The sequence below is a fragment of the Paroedura picta genome, chromosome 11 (genome assembly GCF_049243985.1).
Source record: "Paroedura picta isolate Pp20150507F chromosome 11, Ppicta_v3.0, whole genome shotgun sequence".
In the NCBI taxonomy this organism is placed as follows: domain Eukaryota; kingdom Metazoa; phylum Chordata; class Lepidosauria; order Squamata; family Gekkonidae; genus Paroedura; species Paroedura picta.
The window spans coordinates 38,203,989-38,231,251 of NC_135379.1; the positions used below are offsets into that span (position 1 = coordinate 38,203,989).

The 27,263-nt window shown below is 39.0% G+C and overlaps 1 protein-coding gene across 1 annotated transcript in view; it reads right to left on the reverse strand.

The window, feature by feature from the left end:
- Nucleotides 1-2,165: 2,165 nt before the first annotated feature.
- Nucleotides 2,166-27,263, reverse strand: part of DYNC1LI1 (dynein cytoplasmic 1 light intermediate chain 1) — a 29,183-nt gene continuing 4,085 nt past the window's right edge. Inside the window, exons 3-13 of the mRNA XM_077304764.1 lie at nt 20,728-20,844; nt 16,043-16,273; nt 12,825-12,994; nt 11,922-12,015; nt 10,785-10,920; nt 10,340-10,451; nt 7,602-7,661; nt 7,449-7,493; nt 5,644-5,764; nt 4,906-5,070; nt 2,166-2,798 (exon numbers count right to left, since the gene is read on the reverse strand). Coding sequence (XP_077160879.1) covers nt 2,686-2,798; nt 4,906-5,070; nt 5,644-5,764; nt 7,449-7,493; nt 7,602-7,661; nt 10,340-10,451; nt 10,785-10,920; nt 11,922-12,015; nt 12,825-12,994; nt 16,043-16,273; nt 20,728-20,844 — 1,364 coding nt within the window. The 3' untranslated portion in view covers nt 2,166-2,685. The remainder of the gene's footprint in view (nt 2,799-4,905; nt 5,071-5,643; nt 5,765-7,448; nt 7,494-7,601; nt 7,662-10,339; nt 10,452-10,784; nt 10,921-11,921; nt 12,016-12,824; nt 12,995-16,042; nt 16,274-20,727; nt 20,845-27,263) is intronic.

Here is a 27,263-nt window from a genome sequence, read left to right on the forward strand (position 1 = left end):
TACAGAGAAGTCTTAACCTGTAGTTACAGCTTTTAAAGCAATATTTCAAGTATACTACAGCACTACCTTGCACTGACCTCAGTAGCTCAGGCTAGCCTGTCAGTAGGGATGGACATGAATTGGGAAAATGTGATTTGGTTCATGGAATGTTCAGTTTGTAAGCCATGAACTGTCACAAAGTTTTAGGGCCTAAATGAATCGATGTGGTTTATGAAGCAGTAAAACGTCCCCATAGCATATTAGAGATACTAATCTTGTTTGTGATCTCTGACTGACTCTCCTCTACCAGCACTCCAAATTTAGCAAGGATTGGATTTGCATGGTCTGAGTTATAGCTCCCCAAATAGGTGCCCCCATCCTCCATTGGAAACTATAGAAGAACATCAGCAGAAAAGCAATGGCAATAGAAATCAAGCAGAACAGAATCAAGTCCTCAAGAAACTCTGCAGTAGAAACTGAAGGTTTGGGCATTTTTGCAAGTCCAGCAGAACCACCAGTGCCCTTGTGGTAATACCAGCGCAACAGGACTGATGTGAAACACAGAATCACACTACAAGTTGGGGGGGGGGTGTATTCAAGCCCAGCAGAACCAATAAATCCAAGCAAAAGGAGGATCCACATCAAACCAGAATCTGTGCAGTTACAATGTGTAGAATGCCCAGCAGAACCCAGTGCCACTGGCATTGATTGCTGAAAAGGACTGCTCTCAAAGCCCAGAGTCAAAACAAATACAAGCAGTAGGGAAAGGGATTTTGCAAGCTCTGTGCAAGGAAACTGAAAGGAACACAGGAACCCTGGCAAAGAGGGGGAGGGCTTCTGAAATTAAAATGACTAGGTTGAAAGTGACCAGTTTCCAAGGCTGAAGAATTCAGCCCCCCCCCCCGTTTATTTGAAGTTTGACAAACATTTTGATTGAGCTGAGACCCTCTGGAAATGTACCCATTTACCAATGGCACTAACCTCCAAGTACAGCTTGAAAGTTCATGCTGGTTGACCTGCTACGAATGCCACTTCATAAACAAGTCAAAGTTTGTCACAAACTTTAGTTTATGAGCTAGTTGATGCTCACACCTACTTGTCAGATCTTGGAAGCCTAACAGGGTTAAGCCCTGGTTAGTACATGGACGGAAGATCAACAGAGAATCTAGGGTTGCTAAGCCTATGCAGACAGTGGCAAACCATTAGTAGGCCTTGAAAACCCTACTAGATAGCCCTATGGTAGCTGCTACCTGGTGGCACTCTATACATAGCATCTCTATACATTTTTCAGAATCAAAGATCCATGTCCCATATGCCAAGCTGCTTTTGAAACAAGCACAAGTTTGTTGGTCAAAAAGGGGAAAAAGCATTTTCACTTAGTAACATAAAAGACTCGTGAAGTTCCCTAAAACAGCAACCCTGGCCTATTTATATACCGTTGTATAAAAAAAGAAACCAAATCCCATAACCTTTATATACAAAACTCAGTTAAAAGTACTCATGCAAGAGAAACACCAGTGTCTTCCTGTTCAAAATGGCTCATCATAAAAGGCATGGGGTCCTGCATAACTCACTGCGCTGAATACAAATAGAATTAGCTTAAATGAATGTACAATTCTTCACATACATATATGTTGAAAAGGCATAATGAGCCAAAATATAGTTATTACTGTTTTCCAGAACTGGTCCAGAAGAAACTTATCCCAAAGGCATGAATGAAACCAATGCTGTCTTGTATCTGAGGCAAAATATTATATATTTTAAGAAAATCCATTGAAAATCTGTTTAGAGCTACTATGCCATGAACAAATAATAGATGCTGTATCTACCCAATAAACAGAAGAAGATGAATAAGAATGGTTCATATATAAAGAAACTTATCTTAAGACCATTGTCCTGCAGACTCTGCTATCAGATTTTGCTGCTTCCTTCATATAACCAAATTTAAGAAAAGGCATATAATCCTCTGCAGTTTCCCCCCAGAAAGTTCTTTTAAGGAATGCTCCCCTTTCTAATTTTCCAAACACCTTTTTCATTTCCCACATTGATTCAATCTAAGCTCATATGTTTAAAAAATGCTGAGGCTCAACTGGGAGACCCTCAGGTGGGTAGCCAACTGTTCTTGTGATTTTGTCCAAATAATAAGACGCAGTTTAAATCTCAAATAAGTTCATGATAGGTTGCAGTCATATTCCAAAGGAGGTGTTAAGGTTTATTTTGAGTTAGTTTATTGATGGTGCACAAAAGAACAACAATTGATTGATTGCTTTCCAACAAAACTAGCAAATCCTCCCCCTTGAGGTTAATTTGTGTAATGGCATCAAACTAAAAAGGTTGGGAGATCGATATAAATTAAGTGCCCGCCTGTGTTGCATATCAGCTTTCCAACTCTTCAAGCAGCTTTTTGCATTACAAATGATTAAGTGGACAGTTTCAATGTACAGAATTACAGTGACTTTTAAACAAAATCCAGGCATTCGATACTCCAGTATGCCACATTATACTGTGAACAGCAGTCTTACATTGTGTGATATAATTTTCCATTTGTACAGTTCCCTTTTACAAAGTTGGGCAACACAAAAGACATCAGCTGCTTGTCCTTCTCTGAAAGTGTTTCAGCTCCCTAGTCCCAGTCACTGAAGGAAGAGGCAGAGGCAAGTTTAAATTATCCAAAAAAACCCGAATACATGGCTATATTTGGTGTCTTCAAGATGCTTCACCTTCTGTAGGGGATGTAGGTGATGCTGGAGAGGCCAGATCTGGTTTTCGCGACATTCTGTCCAGTTCAGCTTGTACATCTGTTAAGACAGGCTTCTGGCCTACATAAAAAGAACACAGAGGAGAAAAAATAGCAAAACTTTTCTATGATCTGTGCATTTTCAGGTTAACCCCTTCAGATAAATACAATGTGTTTAAATGATAAATAGGAGACTACACATTATATATTTAAGATTCACTATTAAATACAATCTATTCACTTGTGTTCTCCAGAACAGGGGTAGTCAATCTGTGGTCCTCCAGATGTCCATGCACTACAATTTCCATGAGCCCCTGCCAGCGTTTGCTGGCAGGGGCTCATGGGAATTATAGTCCATGGACATCTGGAGGACCACAGGTTGATTACCCCTGTTCCAGAAGATACAACATAAAAAGGTCACATTCAAAATGGCAGTTTCTGAAGCAAGCAACAACAAGCCTCACTGAACACACCCAAGCGGAATTCAGGCAGACCTGCTCAGGATTGCTCTGAGAGATAAAGAGAGAAACACCAACACATTAAATGCCAGGTACATATACAGCATGGTTTAAAGAGGGAGGGTGTTAGAAGCCAGGCAGTATTTCATGATTGCTGCTCTCTGCTTCTGCTGTGCCTTGTTCTCATCACTGCCACAACTTCACCCAGACTTGGACACTTCCCAAAGCCGTGTATGTGCTGCGATGGAGGGACACACTGTTTCATCCCTTCACTCTCCCAGCCAAGACTGCAACATCATCCCAACAAGAGTGTGGATTCCGGCTCCAGTGCTTCTGAGTTTCCCATTCTGAGCCTCTCTCATTCGTTATGAGGGAGAAAGCTAATGGAAGAAACATTCCTTCCCTTTGGATCTGACAATGGCCCCAAGTGATATGAAATTGTATACATTTGAACATACTGGACTCAAACGCTGTGAAATGTCTAAGTGGGGGCGAAGAAGAGATGAGGTCACTGCTCAGAGGTTCTACAGTCAGATACTTTAGATACAGTGCAGATACTTCCCTGTGCCCCTAAGAGGAGCCTGCGATCCAGCGCAAAACATCTGCTAAGGATCCCCAGCCCCAGGGAAGTAAAAGTTAGCCTCAACCAGTGCCAGGACCTTTTTGGTCCTGGCTCCAGCCTAGTAGAATACTCTTCCAAAGTGAGATCAGGACCCTGTAAGACCTAGAACAGTTTTGCAGGGCCTGCAAGACAGAGTTGTTCTGCCGGGTCTATGGCTGAGGCCTATAAATACATCAATGAACATGGCCTGCCTACACATTCACGTCGAATGCATATAAGCATGCATCTAATACTGTCGACTACCATCATGCACTCTGATCAAGCCCTTTATACCCTCCACCACTGCTGAGAAAGGTAGTGGCTCCCATTCCCGAAGGAGAATGTTACCAAATTTTAATCCAATTTAATAATTAATAATTTTAATAATTTAAATTTGAGTATGCTGTGATTTGATTAGGTTTTATATGTAACGTTATTTACCTCACTGCTTTGCTGTAAACCACCATGAGCCCCTAGGAAGGGTGGTATAAAAAATGTAAAATAAATAAATATTAGGCTTTATCTTGAAACAGCAATTCCAGTTGACTGTAGACTTTTGCTGTCAGATATTTTAAACACAGTGCAGTTTACCTCAGACTGTATCCTGATCCAGCAATCCCTGTGTGCCATAGGAACACTGTGTGTGTGTGTGTGTGTGTGGTGGTCAGAAACTCCACAGGAGTATTACTTAGCAGTTCATGTTGGATCAGGCTCTTACACATATATATCCCCAGTTGCTTGAACAGCACCCATCAAATGCTTGTAAAAAAGGTGGAACCAAATCCAATTCTCACCTTTCCCATTCCAAAACCTAATACTCTCAAAGAGTGAAAGCACCAATCCTCTTTACTGGTATGGAGACAACTCCATGCACAGCAATGTGAAATACACAAAGCAGCATGTCATCCAACAAACTAAATAATCTGTGGACTGGAGCCCTGAAGCTCATCCAAGTGCTGAGAATTAACAAGTGTGACATCAGAACAACAGAGACTACAATAGCTAAATAGTAGCTAAACATTTTTGCTATCTTATATTCAGTAATGTAAGAGGACTTGCTCAAACAAAACCATTGGCAATTATACAATATCCCTGCTTTTTCTGTTTAGTGTCAATTAAAGTGCTCTTACCTGACTTTTTTGCTGATGGTGGCAAGTTGCTGCCACCACCACCTCCAGTACCCCCTACTCCTCCAGGACTACCAACACCACCGCCTGGTCCCCCCGGGGAGCCAGTTTTCTTACTCAGCAAACTGTTGAAGAAGTTTGCCAGGACTCCTTCACTTGTAGCTCCAGCTAAAAAGTAGTAAACAGATGTGTTTTTCCAAATGTGTTAATAACATGCATTCATTTAAAAAAAACCCATTTAAGCCAATTATATCTAAGTGATTTTCTCTATTACTGGTGGAATGTACAAGCACACCACAAACTACAGTATAAGGATAAATCCAGGACTTTAGAATCAGAATGACTCTGCCGCCCCTGGGCAGATGGCATATTGATGCTTAATTAATAGATCAAGTGTTTTCTCTCCATATATAGGGACATTCTCATAAATTACAATCATTGCATTTCATCTAATTCACAAACTGGGAAACAAATTCTGTTTCATTATGTCAAAGTTATGGCAGTTCTCATCTGACTGAAACTTAAGCAACTGCTTCTCTTACAGTGCAATCTTAAAACACTTTTCTGGAAGTAAGCCCCATTGAAGAGAACTGAATACGACCTCCTTAGGATTGCTCTCTTAGTCTGAAATGTAGGCAGTTAACCAGTTACGTACCACCCAGAAATAACATATTAGAGTAGGCGCTGTAAGAACTACATTTTCCGCTGAATATCAGGTGCCGTGTGCCCATAATGTTTTACCTTTCATGCTAGGATCAATTTTTTTTGATCCCGCAGGGATGGGTGTAACACTGGTGACGTTGGAGGTTACTGATCTGTTTGGTGTCCTTGGGGACCCTCCAGGAACTCTTGGTGAGGTATCCTGGGCAGAATTTGAAAACAATAAAGTGCTGAAGTTGAATGTTATTCCTCTCAAACAGAAAAAAGTCATACTTAAAAGTTACATGATATACTCATGGTAAGAAGTCTTGAAATGAAAAGATCTATCTTTTGTTTAAAGTCAATATTACTGGCAAGAAACACAGTCAGAGCAGTAAATCTCAAACTTTTAAAGCAGGTCCCACTTCTAAACTTACTCTTTTTAGGACCTGTTTGTCAATTAGCTCCATACTACTTTCCCCCTTCCCAACAAAAATGGCGATAATCTCATCAATTAACTAGAGAAAAGATAGTGTTTTATTTTCATTTTTAGAATTTGTAAATAGGGATGGGCACAAACTGGCTCACAAGCCAAAATTTGGCACAAGCTTGGGCCACTTCAGAGCCTCCAAATATTTACATGGCTTTTTTCCAGTATGGTTCTGTTGTTTGGGGTCATTTAAATCTAAGTGCTGAATGGCTCAGTTCAAAGCTGAGCTGTTAGATTTACATGGCTGTGAACCATTTCAGAAGTCGTTTTTGCTTCTTCTGGCTTCGAAAAGGGGGGAGTGAAACAGTGCAGTAAAATGGCTCACAGCCATTTAAACCTTACAACTGATGGGTGGACTCACCCCACTGTTTGGTGGACATGGCTATGAACTACTTCACTGTTGAATTTCACTGCTACCTGCTTTCAAGTGGGGGAAACAAAACCAACCAGTGAAATCACTGCGAACTATTTAAACCTAACAGTGGGGCGGGTCACTTTGTGTAGGAGGATTATTCAATAGAAGAGAGGTATTGCACCATCTATTTGTTCGACCATATAGCTGCCCACAGCTTGACAAAGGTGGCTTTCGATTCATTCTACTGGTTGATGTTACACACATCCAGGGCTATTGGAAATTCTATACCAGGTTTGTTTATGAAGCAGACTGTGATGTTATTTAGCATCTTATGAATAATTGGCTGATATACAATTTATTTTTTAGATACAAGTTGTCTGTATAGGCATCATGAGGAGGAATCCATGGCCTTATTCTTTATCTAAATTTTAATCTTATTAATGGTTAAATTTAATCACATTTTAGTATAATAATGTTAATTTCAACTATAATAATTCCCCCTCCCTTTTAAATTTCAGGGAATAACACCTGGTTGTGAAAAATATATAACAACTTTCAGAATGTGTTCTGTATATCGAATGTATTTTTGAGTACTGAAGAAGGCTGTAAAGACAGAAATGCATCTGGTTCCACTTGAAATACTTGTAAATTGTACTGTCTGATATTCAGACACCTAGTATTTTTAATTTAATATGTGCACACTATATATTTATTTTATTTTATTTGTTGTAACTTGACCCTCTTGACAAAACTTTAATGGCCGTGAGCCATTAAGCCTGTCAGTTTCACACACACCCCTCCCATCCCAGGTGATCCCTCCCCTTTCTCTTGGCTGTGGAAAGGGGAAACTGAACTTGCCAGACCAGCTCAGTTCAGGTGGAGGGCTTTGGCTCAAACAGGGTTTTCCAGGTTCTTACCTATTTCTATTTGTAAATATACAGCATTATCATAATACAGATCATGGCCATTACAAAAAAAGCAACCCCAGACCTGCCTTCAAGTCTCTCAAAACCAATTTTGATCCATTAATACAAGACTAAAGGTTTAATATTTATTACTAACCACTGGTCTTCCAGCTGCAGTAGGTGGTTGTTTTGCTAACAAAGACTGCAAAACAAAACAAAATACACAAGCTAAGAATTTTGACATGAATTTAACAGTATATTCCAAAGATCTAATTGGACCATTTTAATGGAATACAGAAATGATCATTACCTGCTGCTTCATAAGAAATACTTGGTCATCTTCTGCTACTATTTCTTTCTCGTGTACAAACTGCAGTAAGTAATACAAAAGCATTTAAAATTAAAGTCCAACACTTTTTTTTAACAAAGCCAAATTCTTCAGCTTTTAATATAATCAAAACATTATATTAGATGGCAGTGATGCTGCTTAACACTGGCATAATCATTATGAATTACATATGTTATATGATATACTCATGAGGCGGACTGACTCAAAATATCTACAGCCCCCCCCCTCACACTGAGAGGTTGAACCTCCCTAAGGATTGTCAATGTTATTGTTTGTTGAAATGTTGTTTATGAGTGATAAGTGATACATTTATTTGTATATAGCCATAGGCCTTTACAAAATATAAAATACAAATTTCTAAACAGTAAAATAGACTAAAAAGAACTGTATAAAAATATAACATTAAAGACCAAAGAACTGAAACAGCATACATGACTACAGAGTGCAAGAGTATTAAGAGCCTGCCTTAACGGTGATAATGTTGGCCCTTATTTTCCTTGTAGCCAAAGCAAAAAGAGCAGTTTTATATGTTATTTTATCAACCTGGTCAGATAAAATAATGTTTTATGTAAACCACCCAGAGCCATAGGGAAGGTCGAGAGAGAGAGAGAGAGAGAGAGAGAGAGAGAGAGAGAGAGAGAGAGAGAGAGAGAGAGAGAGAGAGAGAGAGAGAGAGAGACGAACAAACAAATGAACAAACAAGCATTAAGTGGGTATTAAGTGCTGAAGTCACTTCTGAGTTACTGTGGCCCTATGAATACATATAAAACAAGTAAAACATAAACATGCTTTTGTTAGCTATAAAATACAATTCCTGTGTTTGTCCCATATGCCAACCCTCACGTATCTATCTCCTTGTCAGCACCAGCAGACATTTCAACAATTTCTTTGATTCTTCCTAAAAGGCAATTCCTAGTGATTGGGTAGACTATCCCAAAGGAAAGCTGAAGGTTTCCTAGTTGGACACGAGGGAGGTACAGCTTGTTTGAAAGTGGCTGCTTGGTGCTAGCAAATTCCTTTGAATTCAGTGTCTATAGTTTTGTGCCAGCACTGAGATTCCTTAAGGTAAGTCCATCCATGGAATCCCGCTACCTGATCCATTGTCACTACCCAACAGCCATGCACCTAGCAACAGGAGCTGTTCCTGATACGAAAGTAATAATAGTCCTCTGAAGGGCAATGGTGCAATAGTCAGTGAGCTCTTAGAACTCCAAGCTATGGTGCTACATTGGCAATATGGTAGTTACTTTTTCCACGTAACACACTTGTTTGGATCAACGAGAGAGGCAAAACTGGTATCATTCAGCTGTACATTTTCAAAATAATTGTTACAGTTGACCACTGATAAAGACATAGAATCATAGAGTTGGAAGGTACCTCATAGGTCATGTAGTCCAGCCCCCTGCACTATGCAGGACACTCACATCCCAATCACTCATCTATTGTAACCTGCCACCCCCTTGAGCCTTCACAGAATCAGCTTCTCCGTCAGATGGCTTCACAGAATCAGCTTCTCCGTCAGATGGCTATCTAGCCTCTGTTTAAAAATTTCCAAAGATGGAGAACCCACCACCTCCCAAGGAAGCCTATTCCACTGAGAAACCGCTCTGTCAGGAACTTCTTCCTGATGTTTAGACGGAATTTTTTAAAAATTAATTTCATTCCATTGGTTCTGGTCCGTCCCTCCGGGGCAAGAGAGAAGAACTCTGCCTCATCTTCTATATTCTTCTTCTTCTTCTTTTAAATACTTGAATATTGTTATCAGATCCCCTCTCCAGGCTAAACAGTCCAAGCTCCCCCAACCTTTTTTCATACGTCTTGGTCTCTAAACCCCTCACCATCTTTGTTGTCCTCCTCTGGACACGCTCCAGTTTATCAACATCCCTCTACAACTGGGGTGCCGAAAACTGAACACAGTACTCCAAGTGAGGCTGAACCAGAGCAGAGTACAGCGGTACCATCACCTCCTGTGATCTGGATACGATACTCTATTTGATACAGCCCCAAATCCCATTTGCCTTTTTAGCCACTGAGTCACACTCCTGACTCATATTCAATGTATGGTCTACTAAGATTCCTAAATTCTTTTCGCACATGCTACTGCCAAGACAAGTCTCTCCCATCCTATATTGGTGTATTTGGTTTTTCCTACCTAAATGCAGAACTTTACATTTGTCCCTATTGAACTTCATTTTATTCAGTTTAGCCCACTTCTCGAGCCTATCAAGATCATCCTGTATTCTGTTTCTGTCTTTGGTTGTGTTTGCTACCCCCCCTAGTTTAGTGTCGTCTGCAAATTTAATAAGTATCCCCTCTAATCCCTCATCCATATGTGTCAAAATGTGTTTAGCCTTTTATCTTCGGATTGCTGATATGTTTTATGTTATGATTATTTTGCTATACTTATGTATTAAAGGGAATTGACGTATTAGGGTTCTAGGTCATTGCTGACATGGTGGTATGAAGCACCATCAAGTTGCAGCCACCTTATGGCAACCCCATAGAACTTCCTTCCAAATATACTTAATGATGCCTTTCCTCCACCCCCACCCCCAAGCCTCTACAGGTATGCCAGCACAAGTACAGGATGATCTGCTGTAGTTCCACTGAATTCGTTATACTTGCAAAGAAGGCAGCCTGCTAGAACTAGTGGTTACCATGAAAATTTTCTTCTAAGCAAACAGTAAAAGCTAAGTTACCTTTCTAACAGGTGGCTTGGTTATGATATCTTCAAAACTGTCTCCTGCTTTTAAAGTCTGAAAGTTCTCATGTAATATTCCTATCTTCTTTTCATTGTCCCATCCTGTAGGACTGAAGGCAAATATACAGAATCATTCATCCTCATTCGTCTTCAGTTTCTCTTTGTTCAAGATACGATTCTCTTTCTACTCAGTCTCACCTTGCACAAAAAGCCCTCCACTGTTTAAGGCAGGAATAGTTTTTTACATTTTTAAATGATCAGGTCATCGACCCATCAAAGTAAAATTGCTAAAAGTCATGTTGTAAGTTAGGTGCAGTGAAGTGCTCACAATGTGTTTAAATAGTAATTACTACTGTACTCATGGGAACAGTTAAGATACAAGGAAACAAATGGAAGAATTTGGGACATATTTATAACGTAAAATATTTATAAAGAAGACTAACATAAATACTGCATCTTTTTCCACAACAATAGCGGGTATGTTGAAAAGAAATCCATATAATTTCTGGACAATATATTTATACACTAAATCAATATTCTTATTTTCCTTTACTGAAGTGTAAATAAGTGCCGCACCATCTGAATTATTTGTCAAGGAAAATGCAAAATGTTCATTCACTTAGCACTGACAGTCAGAACCTAACAATGTTTTTAAATATTTTTGTAACATGCAACTCTCTCCCAAATATGGAAATTATTACTCTTACATTTGCAATTATACCCATTTTACCCTTTCCTTATCACACAGGTGCCAGCTGCCAAACTTTGACCTCAACTTTGTTCTGGAAAGCAAATTAGTTCAAATGTCTCAAATAGCATAGCAATTTCATTTTATAAACAGCAATTTCTGATATTACAAATTACAGTTCACACGTAAAGGGAAAGTATGCACATTTCCATGTATGCCCATGGTGAAACAGAAAGTTCAGCCTATGTGAGATTAATGTTTTTCCACATGCAATTAAGCTACCAGGTGTAAAGCATCAGCCCTCAAACCTTCTGAAAAATTGGTTGATCCCCCAGTTCCAAATGGTATGCACATATGACTATGTATCTCATACAGCCCATCTTGAATTCCCTGGAAGAACTACTACTGCTCATACAATACTCCTAATGACTGAATAGTCTTATATGTACATTGTCAAACTAAGTTTGAACATAACAATTACAGTGAAAAAATGCATGTTCCTTTTCAGTTGTGTATTTCAAACAGCAGGTCTTTATGCCACATGCCAAGCTGTTTTCTAAAATGGTGGGTAATGTCAAAGAGAGTCTGTGATAAGGCACAGGAACCTGCTATTCCAAAAAAAGAAGTTATACCCCACTGAACATGCCCAAGCTCTTGTGCACACTTAACTTAATTATTTGTAGCCCAATGCATAAGCATACAACTTTTAATTTATTACTCTGAAGCTTTTTTTCTCTTGTTTGTTTTGCCTCACATCATTATCCAGGTATCGCATAAAATCCTCAGGGCAAACAATGATAACGTAAAAGCTAACCAGCCAGTTATGAGGATATGCAGATTGTCTGAATCCAGGTCCAATGCTAAATATACATTTACACATTTTAAAGGATACACTGTAAACAAAACCGTCGGATATGTGACTGAATGAAGTCAAAGTGCTCATCTTTGTAATCGTGTTCTTTTTCCAAAAGACTAATGGCATCACACTGCAAAGTAAAGAGATAAAGTATTGTATTTTCACAGCCTATCATAATAGCAATTGTAGAAACTCTTATTCTCTGAAAACAGTAGGCAGTGTTTTATATAGAATATATGGTTGTTCTCTCAGGAAAGAATGATGCTGCTGAATATCTCCTAAATAATAACCTACTCTCCTCCAGTGGGCATTGGGTGCCTTCCATCAGAACCAGGTAAACCAGGTAGACTGTAAAACTTATCTCCATCACTGCCATCTTCTTTTAAACATAAACTGCCTCCAGGCTTAGTAATTCTAATCTAAATAAGTGCTTGGACCAGTCTAAAAATACACAAACCCAGACCAAATTTTCCTTCCATAAAATGTATTTTAACAGGCAGGGTTCAAAGAGTTTATATAGGAATGTCCAAGAACATGGGCAGGTTCAGTAGTATTTCTCCTTCCCCTCTGAACAGCATGACCCCCCCCACACACACACAGAGACACACAAACCCTTTGAGTGCAGTGATATTCAACAGACAGCACTCCTTGAACAGACAGAACTAGTCATGTAGCCATTTGGATTCTGACCAGTGTTAAGTTTTTACAATATAATCATTGTAAAACTAAGAAATATGGGGGGTACAAAGCAGAAGGCACTATGTCTAAGCTGTAACAGGCTCTAGCAAACTCTAAGGCAAATTTTTATTTAGGATATTTATCACCAAGATATGGAGAAGACAACAAAATATGGAAAATACTTTTTAATACACAGAATTTGGTAATTTAATTTAATTAACCTTATTCTTTAAGGATATACGAAAATAATTTGAAATGTACCTTTGTACAAACTACTACTACAGGAATGCCCAAGTTACATGTTAGCGTATCAGCACCCAGTGGTAAAATGACACTGTCATCTTTATCTTCTTGTAGTGAAGTATTTCTCCTCTGCGGAGAAGCTGGGAAGTCTTCTCCAGGTTCTGTGTATTCTTGAAAGTCTCTTACCACTGTTGGGGGGAGGGGATGACAGAAAAATGGGATCATCATACCTCTTTACCATGTCAGTTTATTCTTAAAGTACTTTGTATTAATATCAAATTATCATACAACTTTGCTAGTTTCACATCAACAGATTTTTCCTAAATAAAGTATTTAGTACTTAGGGGGTCAAAACAACAGACAACATGGCATGAATAACTTAACAGAGAAAATTTTAAAAAATGACAAGTCAGCTCAAACAATTCTTTCCTAGTACAGCCTCGATCCAATGTTGCCTTAGTTTAGGCAAGTCCCATGACTCTCCCCACAGCCTTCTTTGTACCCCTTTGATAGTGTCTTCTGGTCTCTGTCTGCTTGTTACAGCAGATCATGTTTTAGCTGGCAGGTATAAATAAAAGTAGAAGACAACAGGAGAATCTTTCAGAAAAAAATTATTTTCCTGGGTATGTATTTGGCTACTGCTTCTCAAACAGAAAACTCTGCCTGGTGAAATCAGTAGGCAATTTAACTACTACCTGTTAACTGAAAGTCCCCATCATTACAATGAAAGGATTTTCTTTTGAGTTAGGTTTTAAAGTTTTATTCTGAGGCTTTAAAAACTAATTCTCCAGAACATGAGGACATTTTAATGTCCAAAACACATGCACACAGAATACAGTAAAAACCTACACAGGAATGACTAAGCATCATGCACAAATGCATATTAAAACCCAGAGTCCTGTTTGTTCCTTAAAGTGTCCTGCAGAGGGGGTGATTTGGAATAGGAGGGCAGGAAAGGATTATGGGAAATTTGGATTCCCTAACTCACAAAAGGGGGGGGGCAACAAAGGACTCTAGCAGAGATTTGTTTCAAATGCCGGGCTTTCGGAATAAAAACTAAAGTCAAGTTCATGTGGTGTGTGGGTGTGTGTTCAAATTACAAAAAGTTTCAACAAATAAAAATGAAGCTGTAGTAATTAGAGATGTCATTGGGGTATCAAGGATGGGAGGAAATGAGATTCCCTAGCTCAACACCTACTCCTCTGCAGAAAACCCCACCTTTGATCCAGCTTGAAGAGCAAACTGTAGGATGACTATGGATGTTCTTTCTGCAGCTACTCTGGGGAGGGGCAAAGCTTCAAAATGCCAGAGCTGACCTCTGCCTTCCCTCTCTCTTTTAATAAGTGGCTTTCCCCCCCTTCCAACTGACCACTGCTGTTTTCAGCATGACTCATTTGTGATGGGGGGATACACAACGGATCACAAAGGGCAGGGAGAGCAGCAAGCAGCAAAGGGATGTGCAGATGCTATCCCTGCCCACCTCCTCTCGGTGCAGCTTCACACAGAAGTGGCCTAGATTATCCTGGCAAACAGTACCGATTCATCCATCAGGAGAAGTAGAAAGGGTAACAAACTGGACTCTAGTGCATTCAGCAAGCAAAACTAAGTATTAGCATAGCTAAGATTATTCAAATTAGATCCAGGGTGCATCAAAGTCTAAAGAGGAAGAAGAACTGGATCTTCCCTCATTAAAAAACAGGGGATAAAACATTCTGTTGGAAAACAGGTCCTGTCCTACAGCTGATTATTAAGGCTTGCTGTCATCACTAGCTAAAGCCTGTAAGAAATCACTGGAAATAATGCTCCTTTGGAATCAATTCCATGCTCTGCCAATTAGACAGTTGAATATCTAAAGATGTTAGCCCTCTGCCCTCACCCAATTACTAGAAAAGAATGCTGACACACTCAACAGAAGCTGGGGGCTGCCAATGATTCGTAACATCCTCTTCCTTCAACTCCTCCCTCCCACCAGCATACAGATTGCTTCATACATTTCAGCTTGTCTCATTATTCACCACTCTTGACTGCATAGCATCACAGGGCATTTCTCCAGATTCTGCCTATATTTGAGGACTATGAAACTAATGAAGAAAAGCAGGAGCAATACTTTTCTCTATACATTAGGTGCAAAGTTTAATATTAATCTGCCAAAAAGGGTAACAACAAGGGTGAGAGAATGTTGTGCACAAGCACACAGTTCTCAGTTCCTTTTAGAATCAGTAATGGAAACAAGTCTGACTTGACAATCAGTACAGAAGATCTCCAAGATCTGTGTATACGCTGAACTACTTTCAGCAATCTTTGCAGTTACCATTTTAGATGCTTCTGACTTAGAAAGGGACGTGTTACACACTGCACAACTTTAAGGTTGATGATGGATAAACTGAAATTGTTAAAAGATTTTCTATTTCTATCAACCAAAAGAGAGGCTTGCAACCAAGAAATCAGAAGGTGATTGAGACAGGGGGGTAAGCCATTAAGGAGCTAGAAGAGACTCTTAAGTGTTAGGGTGTGTCACTGACAACCAAGAGCTGGTTAATTTATGCTGTAGTATTCCCCATTACTATCTATGGGTGTGAAGGCTGTGAAATGAAGACAGTTGATTCATTTGAAATGTAGTGCTGGAGGAGAGCTTTATAGATACCATGGACCACCAGGGTTCTAGATTAAATCAAGCCTGAACTGTCTTTAGGAAGCTAAAATGACTAAACTTGAAGCTACTGTACTTTGGTCACATTATGAGAAGACAAGAGTCAGGAGAGGAGACAAAAATGCTAGGAAAAACTGATGGTAGCAGGAAAAGATGGAAGACCCAGCATGAGATGGATTGACTCAGTCAAGGAAGCCCCAGCCCGCAGACAAGACGTGAGCAAAGCTGTTAGAATGTTCTGGAGGACATTCTTTCATAGGGTTGTTATAAGTTGAGTGCCTTAATGGCACTTCACATACACACAATGTATACAGCTATTTACTGTACATGGCTACATTATGATGAAAATCTAAATGGGCTTCAGAATGTCTTTTAAAAGCTTTCTCAAAGCTTGGCAAATGCAAGCATAACCAAACAGATGTCTGGGAAAGATGTGTTCTTATGACACTTCCTTTAATGCTGGGTATTCATAATAGCGGTGATGCCTAAGAAAACCCTGGTCATGACAAAAGAGGGCCTTTACACAAAGAGGAATTCAGGAACCCCCAGCCTAGCAATCAAGTTTCTGCACTATTTAAATACTCACTCTTTTGTTCCATTTCTTTCATTTCTTCAGGAGGAATTTTTAATTTGTCAATATGCTCTCTTACAACACTTGCCCATTTCTGTAAAGAGTCCAAAGCAGTCCATGGCTTAGACATGTCCACTACCAGCATAACTAGAGTGTCCTTGAGTGAGCTGGCTTCCATGGCAAATTTAAGGAGACCTTTATGATACAGGTCACCATCCAAAATCCAAACATTACACCTTGTTTGATCTGCAAGAAAAAAGAAAGAAAAGGGTGTGTTACATTCAAATGAGTAGCTGTGTTGGTCTGAAGAAGCACAATAAAATCAGAGTCCAGTAGCACCTTTAAGACCAACAAAGATTTATTCAAAGCTCACGTGATTTTTTTTGGTGTGTTACAGTTTTTTTTTAATCACAGTTTATTATCACAGCTAATATGTGACATGTTACTAACATAATACAGAACACATTAGAGTCAATTATTTACAAACATAGATGCCTTACAAATAGTTCCTTAGAGCAGGGGTAGTCAACCTGTGGTCCTCCAGATGTTCATGGACTACAATTCCGATGAGCCCCTGCCAGGAAAAGCTGGCAGGGGCTCATCGGAATTGTAGTCCATGAACATCTGGAGGACCACAGGTTGACTACCCCTGCCTTAGAGTGATACTAACTAACTATTCTTACAATAGACAGAGATTCTAATCAAAATCAGACTGACCTCGCTCTGACGGGTCCCTCCTCTACCGGTTGTAACAGAAGAAAATATGGCCTTAAGAACACCTACAGAAAGTATTAAATATATGGCAAGATAAAGCTGCTTCTACATAGGGATTTTCTCCTACTTGAACAATTGAAAGCTCTGATACTAAATGGGAGAATCTGATCAGTGTTGAGACCAACTGGTGCACAGCTTATGCGGCTCTTGCTCCCCCCACCTTTATTGCAGAAAAAAACCGAAATCCCTTTTTCTCCAAAGAGGAAGCTATGAGGTGGCTTCAGATGGATCTTCTATCTGGATATTGCCTTATAGCCACCACCGGGGGGGGGGGGGGGGCTAAGCTTCAGCTCCTCTCTCAGACTTTTAAAGGGCTTTCCCCCCTTTCACTAATGAAGTACACCATAATATTAGAGCACAGCTCAGTAGGCAAAGGAAAAATGAGAGCAGGGGGACACCTTCCACAATGGAAAAGACAGAGAAGTACAGTTTGCAGGGATGGCCACAAGCAACTCAGAAACAGGGGTGTGTCGGGAGGGAGCGGTGCTGTTCCTGTATTGTTTGTGGTTGCTTCTGTGAAACAAACAGGCATTTCCTAGAAATATTTCCCCGAAATAAGTTTATGTTTGGCAAACTGCTCTGAACGTATTATCATCTTACATTTTCTCAACGGAGCTAAAAAATATAGAAAACATATAGGGATTCTGAAAAAATATTCATCAATTTTTAGAACCACACAATAACAGATGCCAAAATAGTACTGGAGAATCCACTCGTCTGATTTGATTTAAATTAGAACTTGAAAACCACTATTTAAAATGGTAATCAAGTTGCTTGAAAAAATATTTAGAAATACTAAGACAAGTGGCTGGTGGAACATAAGGCAATGTAGGAGAGGAGAACTGGTGGGAAATTTCATCCCACACCTCACAAATTCCCACCACCAGCAGCCAGTGGTTCTCAACCTTCCTAATGCCATGACCCTTTAATACAGTTCCTCATATGACCCCCAACTATAAAATTATGCAAGCGTTCTTTCACTAAAATTAAACTGAAACTGACAATTGGTGTGAAGACCCATTGTTCATGACTGTATATCAATTATTTTTCCCCCCTGGGGTTTCTCAGTTCAGTTCTGCCTCTTGTCCCACCATACCAATCTTGCTCTTTTCCGCTGCTCCAGACAGATGAATGCTCTATCTCAATCTACCCCGCAAGGCTGTTGTGTGGATGGTGTCCCCCCCCAGGCAAGCTGCTTGCCCTGCTGCAACCCCTGTGAACAGGTCATTCGACCCCCAAAGGGGTTCCCACCCCCAGGTTGAGAACCACTGGTCTAAGCTCTCAGAGGCTTCTGCAGGTTGATTTCCCAACTCTGTCTAGCATAGAATTGACACAGCTGACCTCAGCACTTCATTTTTGAGCTTATGGCACTAACTGAGGTTGGTTGGTTTCTATTACTTTATAATGTAAAGCCATATTTTCTGGTATGCCTGGGTAGTTTGCTGTGTAGCAATATTCCTCCCCAACACATACTACATCAATACATTTTCATCAGGCACACAAGGCCAGTCAGTTTTTTATTAGATTCGGCAATGATGTATCTTGCTTTTGGAACAGGTCTTGGGTCTTGCCACCCTACGGCATTTGAGCATAAAATATGCTGGGCATAAAGACTGAATGTGTCCACTTGGAAAAGAGTATTGTATGAAAAAATAAAACTTTCCCTGTTGGCCTATTACAATAATAGAATAAATAAATTCAGCTGGCATAGACTCAAAAGCATACTGGAAAAAATAAACTGTCAGAAGAACTGCTATTTTGATGGAAGAATAATTTCATGCAATCAATCTATGGATAACAGAAAACCATCAAAAACCACCATTGTATCAATATTTTCAAAAACATGATGCACTTTGGAGGCACTTCTGAACACTCAAGGACCATTAAGGGATCAATCTTTGAGTAGCTACTGGTGCAAAGAGAACAGGAAGGATTTTTGCTAAAATAAGTTGCTATAGTTTATCAAATATTACTCAAATAAGATTAGCTCCAAAAAAGCGAGGAAGGAAGATGGACATGAATATTTCAGAGTCTAAGTTAAAAGTGATTTCATCTTTTGTGCTACTGCCAGAACAACCTCTCTCCTGACTTTCAAGCTTTAGAAGACAGTTGAAGATGTTATTCAGGATTGCATTTGGTTTAAATTTATTAGCAATCCTAAAAGTGATTTTAAAGTTTGATTTTTATGTTTTCAATGTATTTTATTTTAAGCATTTTATCTCTGCTGTAAGCTGCCTTGAGCTCTGTAGGGAACAAAGCTAATACAAATTTTAAATGAATTGAGCTAGTTAAGTCCTGTTAAGACTACCTCACAGGATGTCTGTTGTGTGAAGAGGAAGGGAAGGTAATTGTAAGTCACTCTGAGACTTCGTCAGGTAGTGAAAAGCAGGATATTAAAACCCAGCTATTTTCTTCTAAATAAACACCAGATAAAAACAACACAGAACCCTCTGGGAGGTGATAGAATGACTATGACAGACTGGAAGTTGCATTTTAGCAGCATCCCAGACATGCTTTTAAAATAAAAGAGTCATTATGCAATAAGTCATCGCAGTTTAAAAGATGGAACTAATAGCATTCCTTTTATCAACAAACTATGGATATTATTTTCCTTGGTTCTGCTTAACAGCTGCTGAGCAAAGCAGCAAGGTGTCTGGAATACAATCTTGATACTGGCAGAGTATCAAGCACTGTTGCACTCACTGAGAAAAAGTTTCAACAATAACCACAATATCTGCAGTACGTTATGCACAGAAGTAGACTGATTTGTCTAGGGCTCAAGCAACATCTACCCTATAGCTAATCCTTAGGTCTCTTCCAGGTGAACTCCAGTAAGAGAGCTCCTAATAAACAAGTAGACTGAGTAGACTTCAGTTCTTGGGAAAGTATGTGGGATTCACAGAGAAGCTCATTTACAATTCTTGTACCTTGTGGCCAATGGGTCTGCAATTTATGTTGAGTTCTAGTTTTAAAGAGAATTTTTATAAAATGATTTGGTATATAACACCAGATAGAATGTACAAAAGTATTTTGAACATTTGCTGGAAATGGGACATTTTTCCATTTATGGTGGATGTGTAATAAAGCCAGTTTTTTTGAGATACACATTCATTGATCCAGAAGATTTTAAAGATTCATGTACAATTGAAACCAGAGGCTTTTCTTTTGGGACTAATGGACAGGCAGCTAGAAGATGTCATGGAACTTTGTTTCTATAACATGACTTTGGCTGCGAGACTATTATATGTGCAAAATTGGAAAGATGTGACATTACCCGTAAAAGAGCAGAGGTTGGTAAAAATTATGGAATTTGCAGAGATGGCTGAGCTTATTTCCTTGATTAGAGAAAAAACAATAGTTCTGTTTATGGCTGAGTGGAAATCCTTGGCAGACTTTTTGCACAAAACAGAACAAAATGAAATGACAATTTGTGGATTTAAAGATTAAGAAAATAATTATTAGAAAGAAAATAAAGTTTTTTCATGCTCGTAACTTTAAAGTCAGTGTAAAGTTTGGAACTGCCATGAAGAAAATTGGAAGCATCTTTGTATTTCTTATCTGTTTTCTTTGTAGCATCTTATGTTTTATCATTGTTCTTACTAAAAAAAAAGCTTTAATACAAAATTAAAAACAAAATTATTGTACACTGCAATTTATCCTTTGTATCACAGACACTCTATTTCACTCTAGTGATACTCTGGTTTGTGACTGCTTATGACCAGAAGTGAGATCTCCTAGGCCAAGAACATGTGTCTGAAGAAATGTTTTCTTTGTGGCAATGCTAGAGAAAGGACAAGGAGTGAAAGGAAGTTGTAAAAAAATTGTTACCTAATGGCATCTGTAACTTAGACTAGTAAAAACATCCTCTTAAATTTGGCTAAAATGCACACAATAACAATATTGATCAGCTATCAAAGGGTACTTACCATCTCGGTCTTCATCATGTACACTTAAGTATAAATATTCCATTCCTCTTCCTTTCTTATATTCTTCAATTCCTTGAAGTTTTCCTATTAAACTAGTTTTGCCTGCTCCATCTTCCCCTGAAATTATTTTAAAAATTGAACTTTGTTAGTAATATTGCCTACATGGTATCATTTTCAAACAGAAATATTATTCTTTTTGTGAGTTATTCTGAACTTAGAATATCTGAAAAACTGAATTTGCTCTCATAGCACCAGTGTTGCACATCAAAGCCTACAGATGTTGTAGAATGCATCTACTACTGGATCTACTACTGGATCATCAGCAACATAAATACGAGACTGGCTTTTTAGTTCAGCACCTTGTGCAGAGACTCCATTTTTTAAAGAATGAAGAAGCAAATAGGATATAGCTTCACATTTTTTTCTCAACAGAAAAACTGGAAATTTGGGGATTTCTTGCAGGGAAAACCCCTATCAAATATTTTCATTTTTGGAAATAGTAAAATGTTTTTAAAGACAAAGCTCTGCTGACTAAAATGTATAATTTTATGGAAAACATATTGATAGAATTTGACAAAGCTGATTCTAATGTATAGCATATATATATTATATAATATTATTTTATAACATATTTTCAAAGATATGTTCATTGTTTAAACATGAATAACATGCTTCACAATACATTTGCTATAATTGATCAGATCTCTCCATGTTATTCACCCAGTTAGGTTTTCTTTTTATGTGGGAGAGGGGGGGTCATAGTTCAGTGTAGAAAGTCCAAATTTCAGTCCCTGACATCTCTAGTTAAAGAGTTCAGGTAACAGGTGTTGTGAGAAACCAGGCCCTGAGACCCAGGGTTCTAACTCTGTTTAAGGCAGTTTCATTTATACATCTCATTTTCCTGAGAAATTGGATATTTTCCCTACCTTTCAACACCTATAACCTTGGGTCAGTCAGGTATTTTCCCCTTACCCTCAGAATCTCTTGCTATCTGTCATGAGCCCTAACCACCTTGGACTCTACAAATACATATATATTGTTTAATCTATTTCTCAAAATAATTGTCGCATCCAACCTTTGGGTACCCAACTTTCCTAAGGACTCCCCACATAGCTCACTTTCTAGGTTTTTGACACTGGATTAAATTGTATCCATGTTCAACCTGTGTGGTTAAACCTCTAAGGTGGATGGTGGCAGCACATTGATTCTCCCTTCTTTTCCCTATTATTTTGTGGACTGCAGCAGTCTTATTTCTCCATTTCCCTTGACTGGGGATGGGGGCAGAGACCAACCTTCCCCTTCTTCTGCTAGAGATAATCAATTATTTGTTTAGGCTTTGCCAGGCTCCTTTATTGTTTTTTAAGTTTTTGTTTTTACTCTTCTGTTTTGGAGTCCTTAAAGTTAACCCCAGCTTTGGGGGCTGCTTTGCCAAGCAGTCTAAGAGCAAATGCAGAAAAAAAGCCCTTAGCATCACTTGGATTAATTATGTGCTACAAGAAGGACAAGAATTAAGAGTGTTCCAGTTCAATACATATAACCTTTTCAAATATTAAGACCATGATATATTATTAGCATATTTTACTCTACAATGTTACTGGCTTAAATGCTCAATTTCTCTATTTTGTATGCTTCACTCTTTTGAACCGAAAGGTTCTCTACACATCTATTTTTAAAAACTGACTCATCAACAAGAATTCTATTGTAGACTCAGCTATATTACAATTTTCCATTGAACATATGTTCCTATTTATCATAAACATTTTAGCCATTTCTTGAGCTGTCTTTTAAAGATTATGAAATACACAAAACTAAAGTGGAATCCAGCAAACCTCAAAGTTTAGAAACCAATAAAGCTGAAATGATCCTCACAAGCTATTGTCCAATGTATTTTTGTACCCAAGAGCAACTTTATACATTACAATGTGCTACAACAATGTGCTACAACAACAATGTGCTACAACAACAGAAGACAAATCAATTAGTCCACACTCCTTTGGGAAGACTCAAGAAACATTGCTCCTGGCTCAATATAAAGTAGACCCAAATATTCATCTAGATTGAACATAGCCAATTTACTATCATGAAGAAACAAATAAGAGCTATTTACTGACATTAACCTTTGTGCTTTAATGCAAAGGCGGTGAGGACCAATATCAGTTACTATTGAGCAGTATACATATCTTTTATTTTATTTATTGTATTTATATACCGCCCTCCCATGAGGCTCAGGGCATTTTACACAAAACGTAGAAAACAGTGCATGAAACATTAAACTATAACAAAGGTAACAGAGTATATCAATGCAAACAAGTCCAGAGCAGGAGCTCATTCTACCAGGTGGAGGCCAGGACAGAGAAAGCTCTGGCCCTGGTTGAGGCATGACAGGAAAGTGTGGCCTAATGACATCATTTCTAAGGTTTCTCAAAGCCTGAAGAATGTTTCAAGAGTTTCTCAATGGTAAAAAGGTTGAGAAAGGCTGCTATAACCCATTATTCTCTCAGGAAATATAAAATCTCTATTTAGTCACAAAGAAGTGTTTTAAGTGTTCTGCCAACCTACTAGCAAACCTGCTTGTTCAAGTTCTTAGTAACATAATAATTAAATACTAAGAAACTTGATTTAATCCAGGAACAGATTTCAGCGTTCTTTCTTGGAGATTCAATTTGTTATTTACAGTCAACCCACCTTGGAGGCAAAACAGATTAAAAGCAATCAAAAACAAGAACAGAAGATTAAGATGTACTAATTACTGTCACTGACAGTATCTTAGACATACGGTTAACAGACACTGTAAGAGCATAAAAGTCTGAGCTTGATTCCAAACAGAAAAATTCATTTTTAATTTCCAAGAACTAGCTCTAGAAGACAAAATATTTAAGGAAATCATAGCCCATAAAAATTAATATGAGCAGTTGATCAAATAAATGTACATATCCATTAAGTCCAGTTATGAAGAAAACAGGACATGCTTTCTAGATCAGACTACTAAGAAATGTCCCACTGATTTTAACACGGTTATCCTCTCAAAAACAAAACTATAGCCTCACAGTCTGCAGGGAAATACCCAGTGTGTAGTTTTCCTGTGAGGATTAGGTCACGTATCCTGTTTTATTCTTTTTCAGCAGATTCCTCCAAAAGGTTAGGGAAGGCCCAGTAGTGGTGCTGGAATGCTAGACAACTCTAGAAATCTGCGTGTAAGAATGTAAGAATTTTATGATAATAATAATAATAATAATAATATTGTCTCCCAGCCAAAAGACTTTGTGAGGGGCAGGATACATGAATAGTAATACTTCAGACTAAGACCTTAGCTGGCAGGCTGAATTGTATGGGATGAAGCAGTTCTTCAGCTACCTTCCTCCCAAAACATTAAGGTCTTAAAGTACAAGCAGTTTGAATTTCACCTGGTTATGGACAGGCAGCATGTACACAACTCCCAGCACAGTGCTGATACAATTGTTGTCTCTTGCCCCAAAATAAATGAAGGTGTCCTATTTTAAACTCACTGAAGTTTTTGGACTGGCTTCAAGGCCCCACATAAAGTGTACTGCAGTAATATAAACTGGACGTAATCACAGCAGAGATCACTATTACCAGAGCATACATTTCAAGAAACAGTGATAGTTTGTATTACCAGCTGAAGCTGATAAAAGACACTGTGTGCCATAGAGAAGACTTAGGCTTAGCCTCTCCCAATGTAGGATGGGACAGATGATAAATCTAATCATCATAGAACAGGGTATAATATGACTGTGCCCTACTACACAAGAAGAGTAACATGTTATTATAAGAATGGGAAGGCATCTCCTAGGTCATCTAGTCCAACCCTCTGACTATACAGGACACTCACAACCCATTCACTCATCCACTGTAACCTGCTACCCCCCCTTGAACCTTCACAGAATCAGCCTGTTCGTCAGTTGGCTATCCAGCCTCTGTTTAAAATACAGCCTACTAAATGTGACCAAAAAATTTCCCAAATAATATTTCCCAAAAAAACACAGCAGCATTCTTTCCACCAACACACAGCCACTCATCCTCGATAGTTCCAGATATGAGTCTGAAGTAGCAGAACAAAACAGGAGTCAAGCAGTACTTTACAGACTGACAAAATATATTCCACTAGCTTTTGTGCATCAGAGCTGCATGGTACACACAGAATACCATGAGAAATCAAAGAATATACTTCTGGATCAGCTCAGAATTACTCTCCCTATTTCTTCACTCCCCATGTTCAAAAGAAATAATTGTAGGAGTGCCCTCCACCCCATTTAGGAATGAATGAAACCCTTCTCAGATAACTCACTGAACTTCCACAGACTTGAGTTTTAATCCAAACAAAGGGGAGGGAGAAAGAGGACTAAGATTGAATTGAAAAATTACCCCTAACAGGATTTCATTTTGAGTCAAGTGGCACCTTTAAGACCAACAGACCAAGGTATGAGCTTTCATGTGCATGCACACTTTCTCAGATACTCAAAATTCGTTCTGTTGCTTCGGACCAACTTGGCTACCCACAGGCTTTCACTATGAGAGAGGTAGGGCTAAGATTCTGTTTCTGAGGTGCATTAAGTACTTAGGCAGACTATGCGTGGGTAGGCAGGGGGAGGGGGAGGAGGAAGAGGAAGAAGAAGTTCTTATATGCTGCTTTTCTCTACCCAAAGGAGTCTCAAAGCAGCTTACAATCTCCTTCCCATTCTTCTCCCCACAACAGACACCCTGTGAGGTGGGTGAGGCTGAGAGTGCTGATATCACTGCTCGGTCAGAGCAGTTTTCTCAGTGCTGTGGCGAGTCCAAGGTCAGCCAGCTGGTTACATGTGGGGAAATGCAGATTCAAATCCGGCTCACCAGATTAGAAGTATGCACTCCTAACCACTACACCAAGCTGGCTCTCTGGAAGGGATGTTTGTTTCTTGTGGCCCTTCCTTGCATACCCAGGGAAGTACCGATTGCCACTGTGGGATGGTACGTGAATTTCCTCCAGGCCAAGCTGGATGCTGGAGATTTTGGTGGGAGGGATCACTTGGACATGGAATTGGGGTCACTGTAGGCAGGTTGTTGTGAGTTCCTGCAATATACGGGGGGTTGGACTCAAGGTCCTTTCCAACTCTATGATTCTACAAGTATTTTAAAATTATGTTTGTTTTTTTATCGCTTCCCCCCCCCCATACCTTGATAAGGCTTATTCTACGTTTAACTTCCAAATTAAAAAGTATTTTTAAGACACTAAATTGTCTTCTCTTTCCAATTATTGTAAACCAGCCTGGGGATCAGGTTAAATACTGTATTTAACAGTATTTACCAGCTTGGTGTAGTGGTTAAGAGTGCCGACTTCTAATCTGGCAATCTTGGTTTGACTCCCTGCTCTTCCTCCACAAGCAGCCAGCTGCATAACTTTGGGCTAGCCACAGCACTGATAAAACTGTTCTGACCCAGCAGTAATATCAGGACTCTCTCAGCCTCACCTCCCTCGCAGAGTGACTGTTGCGGGGAGAGGAAAGGGAAGGTGATTGTAAGCCGCGTTGAGATTCCTTCTGATAGAGAAAAGCGGCATATAAGATCCTCCACCTCGTCCTTCTAAATACAGCCCACTAGGAGAAATATTAATGCCTCTGACAAGGAAGAAAAATATCTGTTGTCCACAGAACCCAGCAATAGTAAACACATGTTAAGTAGTCCAAGTACTTAATGGCGCAGAGGTTTGCATGTGATTATGCTGAAGCAACATGAGACAAAATTAATCAAAACAGTATTGAAAATTCTTTTTCAGATTCCTCAATTACAATTAAGCCAAGCTGTCAGCAGAGTTGTCACCTCAAACTCAGTAGAAAACCTATCAAGAAAAAAAAGAGAGGACTATCTAAATAATTGTGTAAACTGTGTGTATGTATGTGTATAAAGAACATCCAGAGAACCAAAGAGCCAGTTTTAAAAAGGCATATTGCCATTAGTGTTATTTACAATAAAACAATGTTATTTACAATAAATAAACAACCTTAGATGGGGTTATACAGTCTGCACAACTGCACATGTTACATCACTTTGAGGCAACATAGCACACTGGAATGCCACTATCAAGTTTAATTGATACAATTGCCTTCCCGTGGTACAAGTTTCTTTGCAATCTTATGTGACTTCATTAAAAGCCTCCAATAAGATGAGCAGAGGGGAAAACAATAGACATAAACCTGGCAAAGCTTCATTGTTCGATATTTCAGACTTGTTTCTCTTTTCAGACAGTAAAAAATTAACTACTCAGCCATTTTTTACCTTTCTGTGCATGTACTTTTAAAGTATCTTCAGAAGTGGTATATGTTTCAGGAACCATTGCATTACATCATTCAGTCTTGAACACAGATTTTTAAAAATCTATAAACCTGAGTTATATATATTTCTAAATGGCTTTTTATCCAGTCAGGGCTGATTCACACATTGCAAAGTTCATGTAGCTGCTTTGAAGACTCTGGAGCACATGTACACTGGGAGTTCTATACTTCAGATATGCTTAGGTTCCTGGAAAATCAACTTCACAGGCT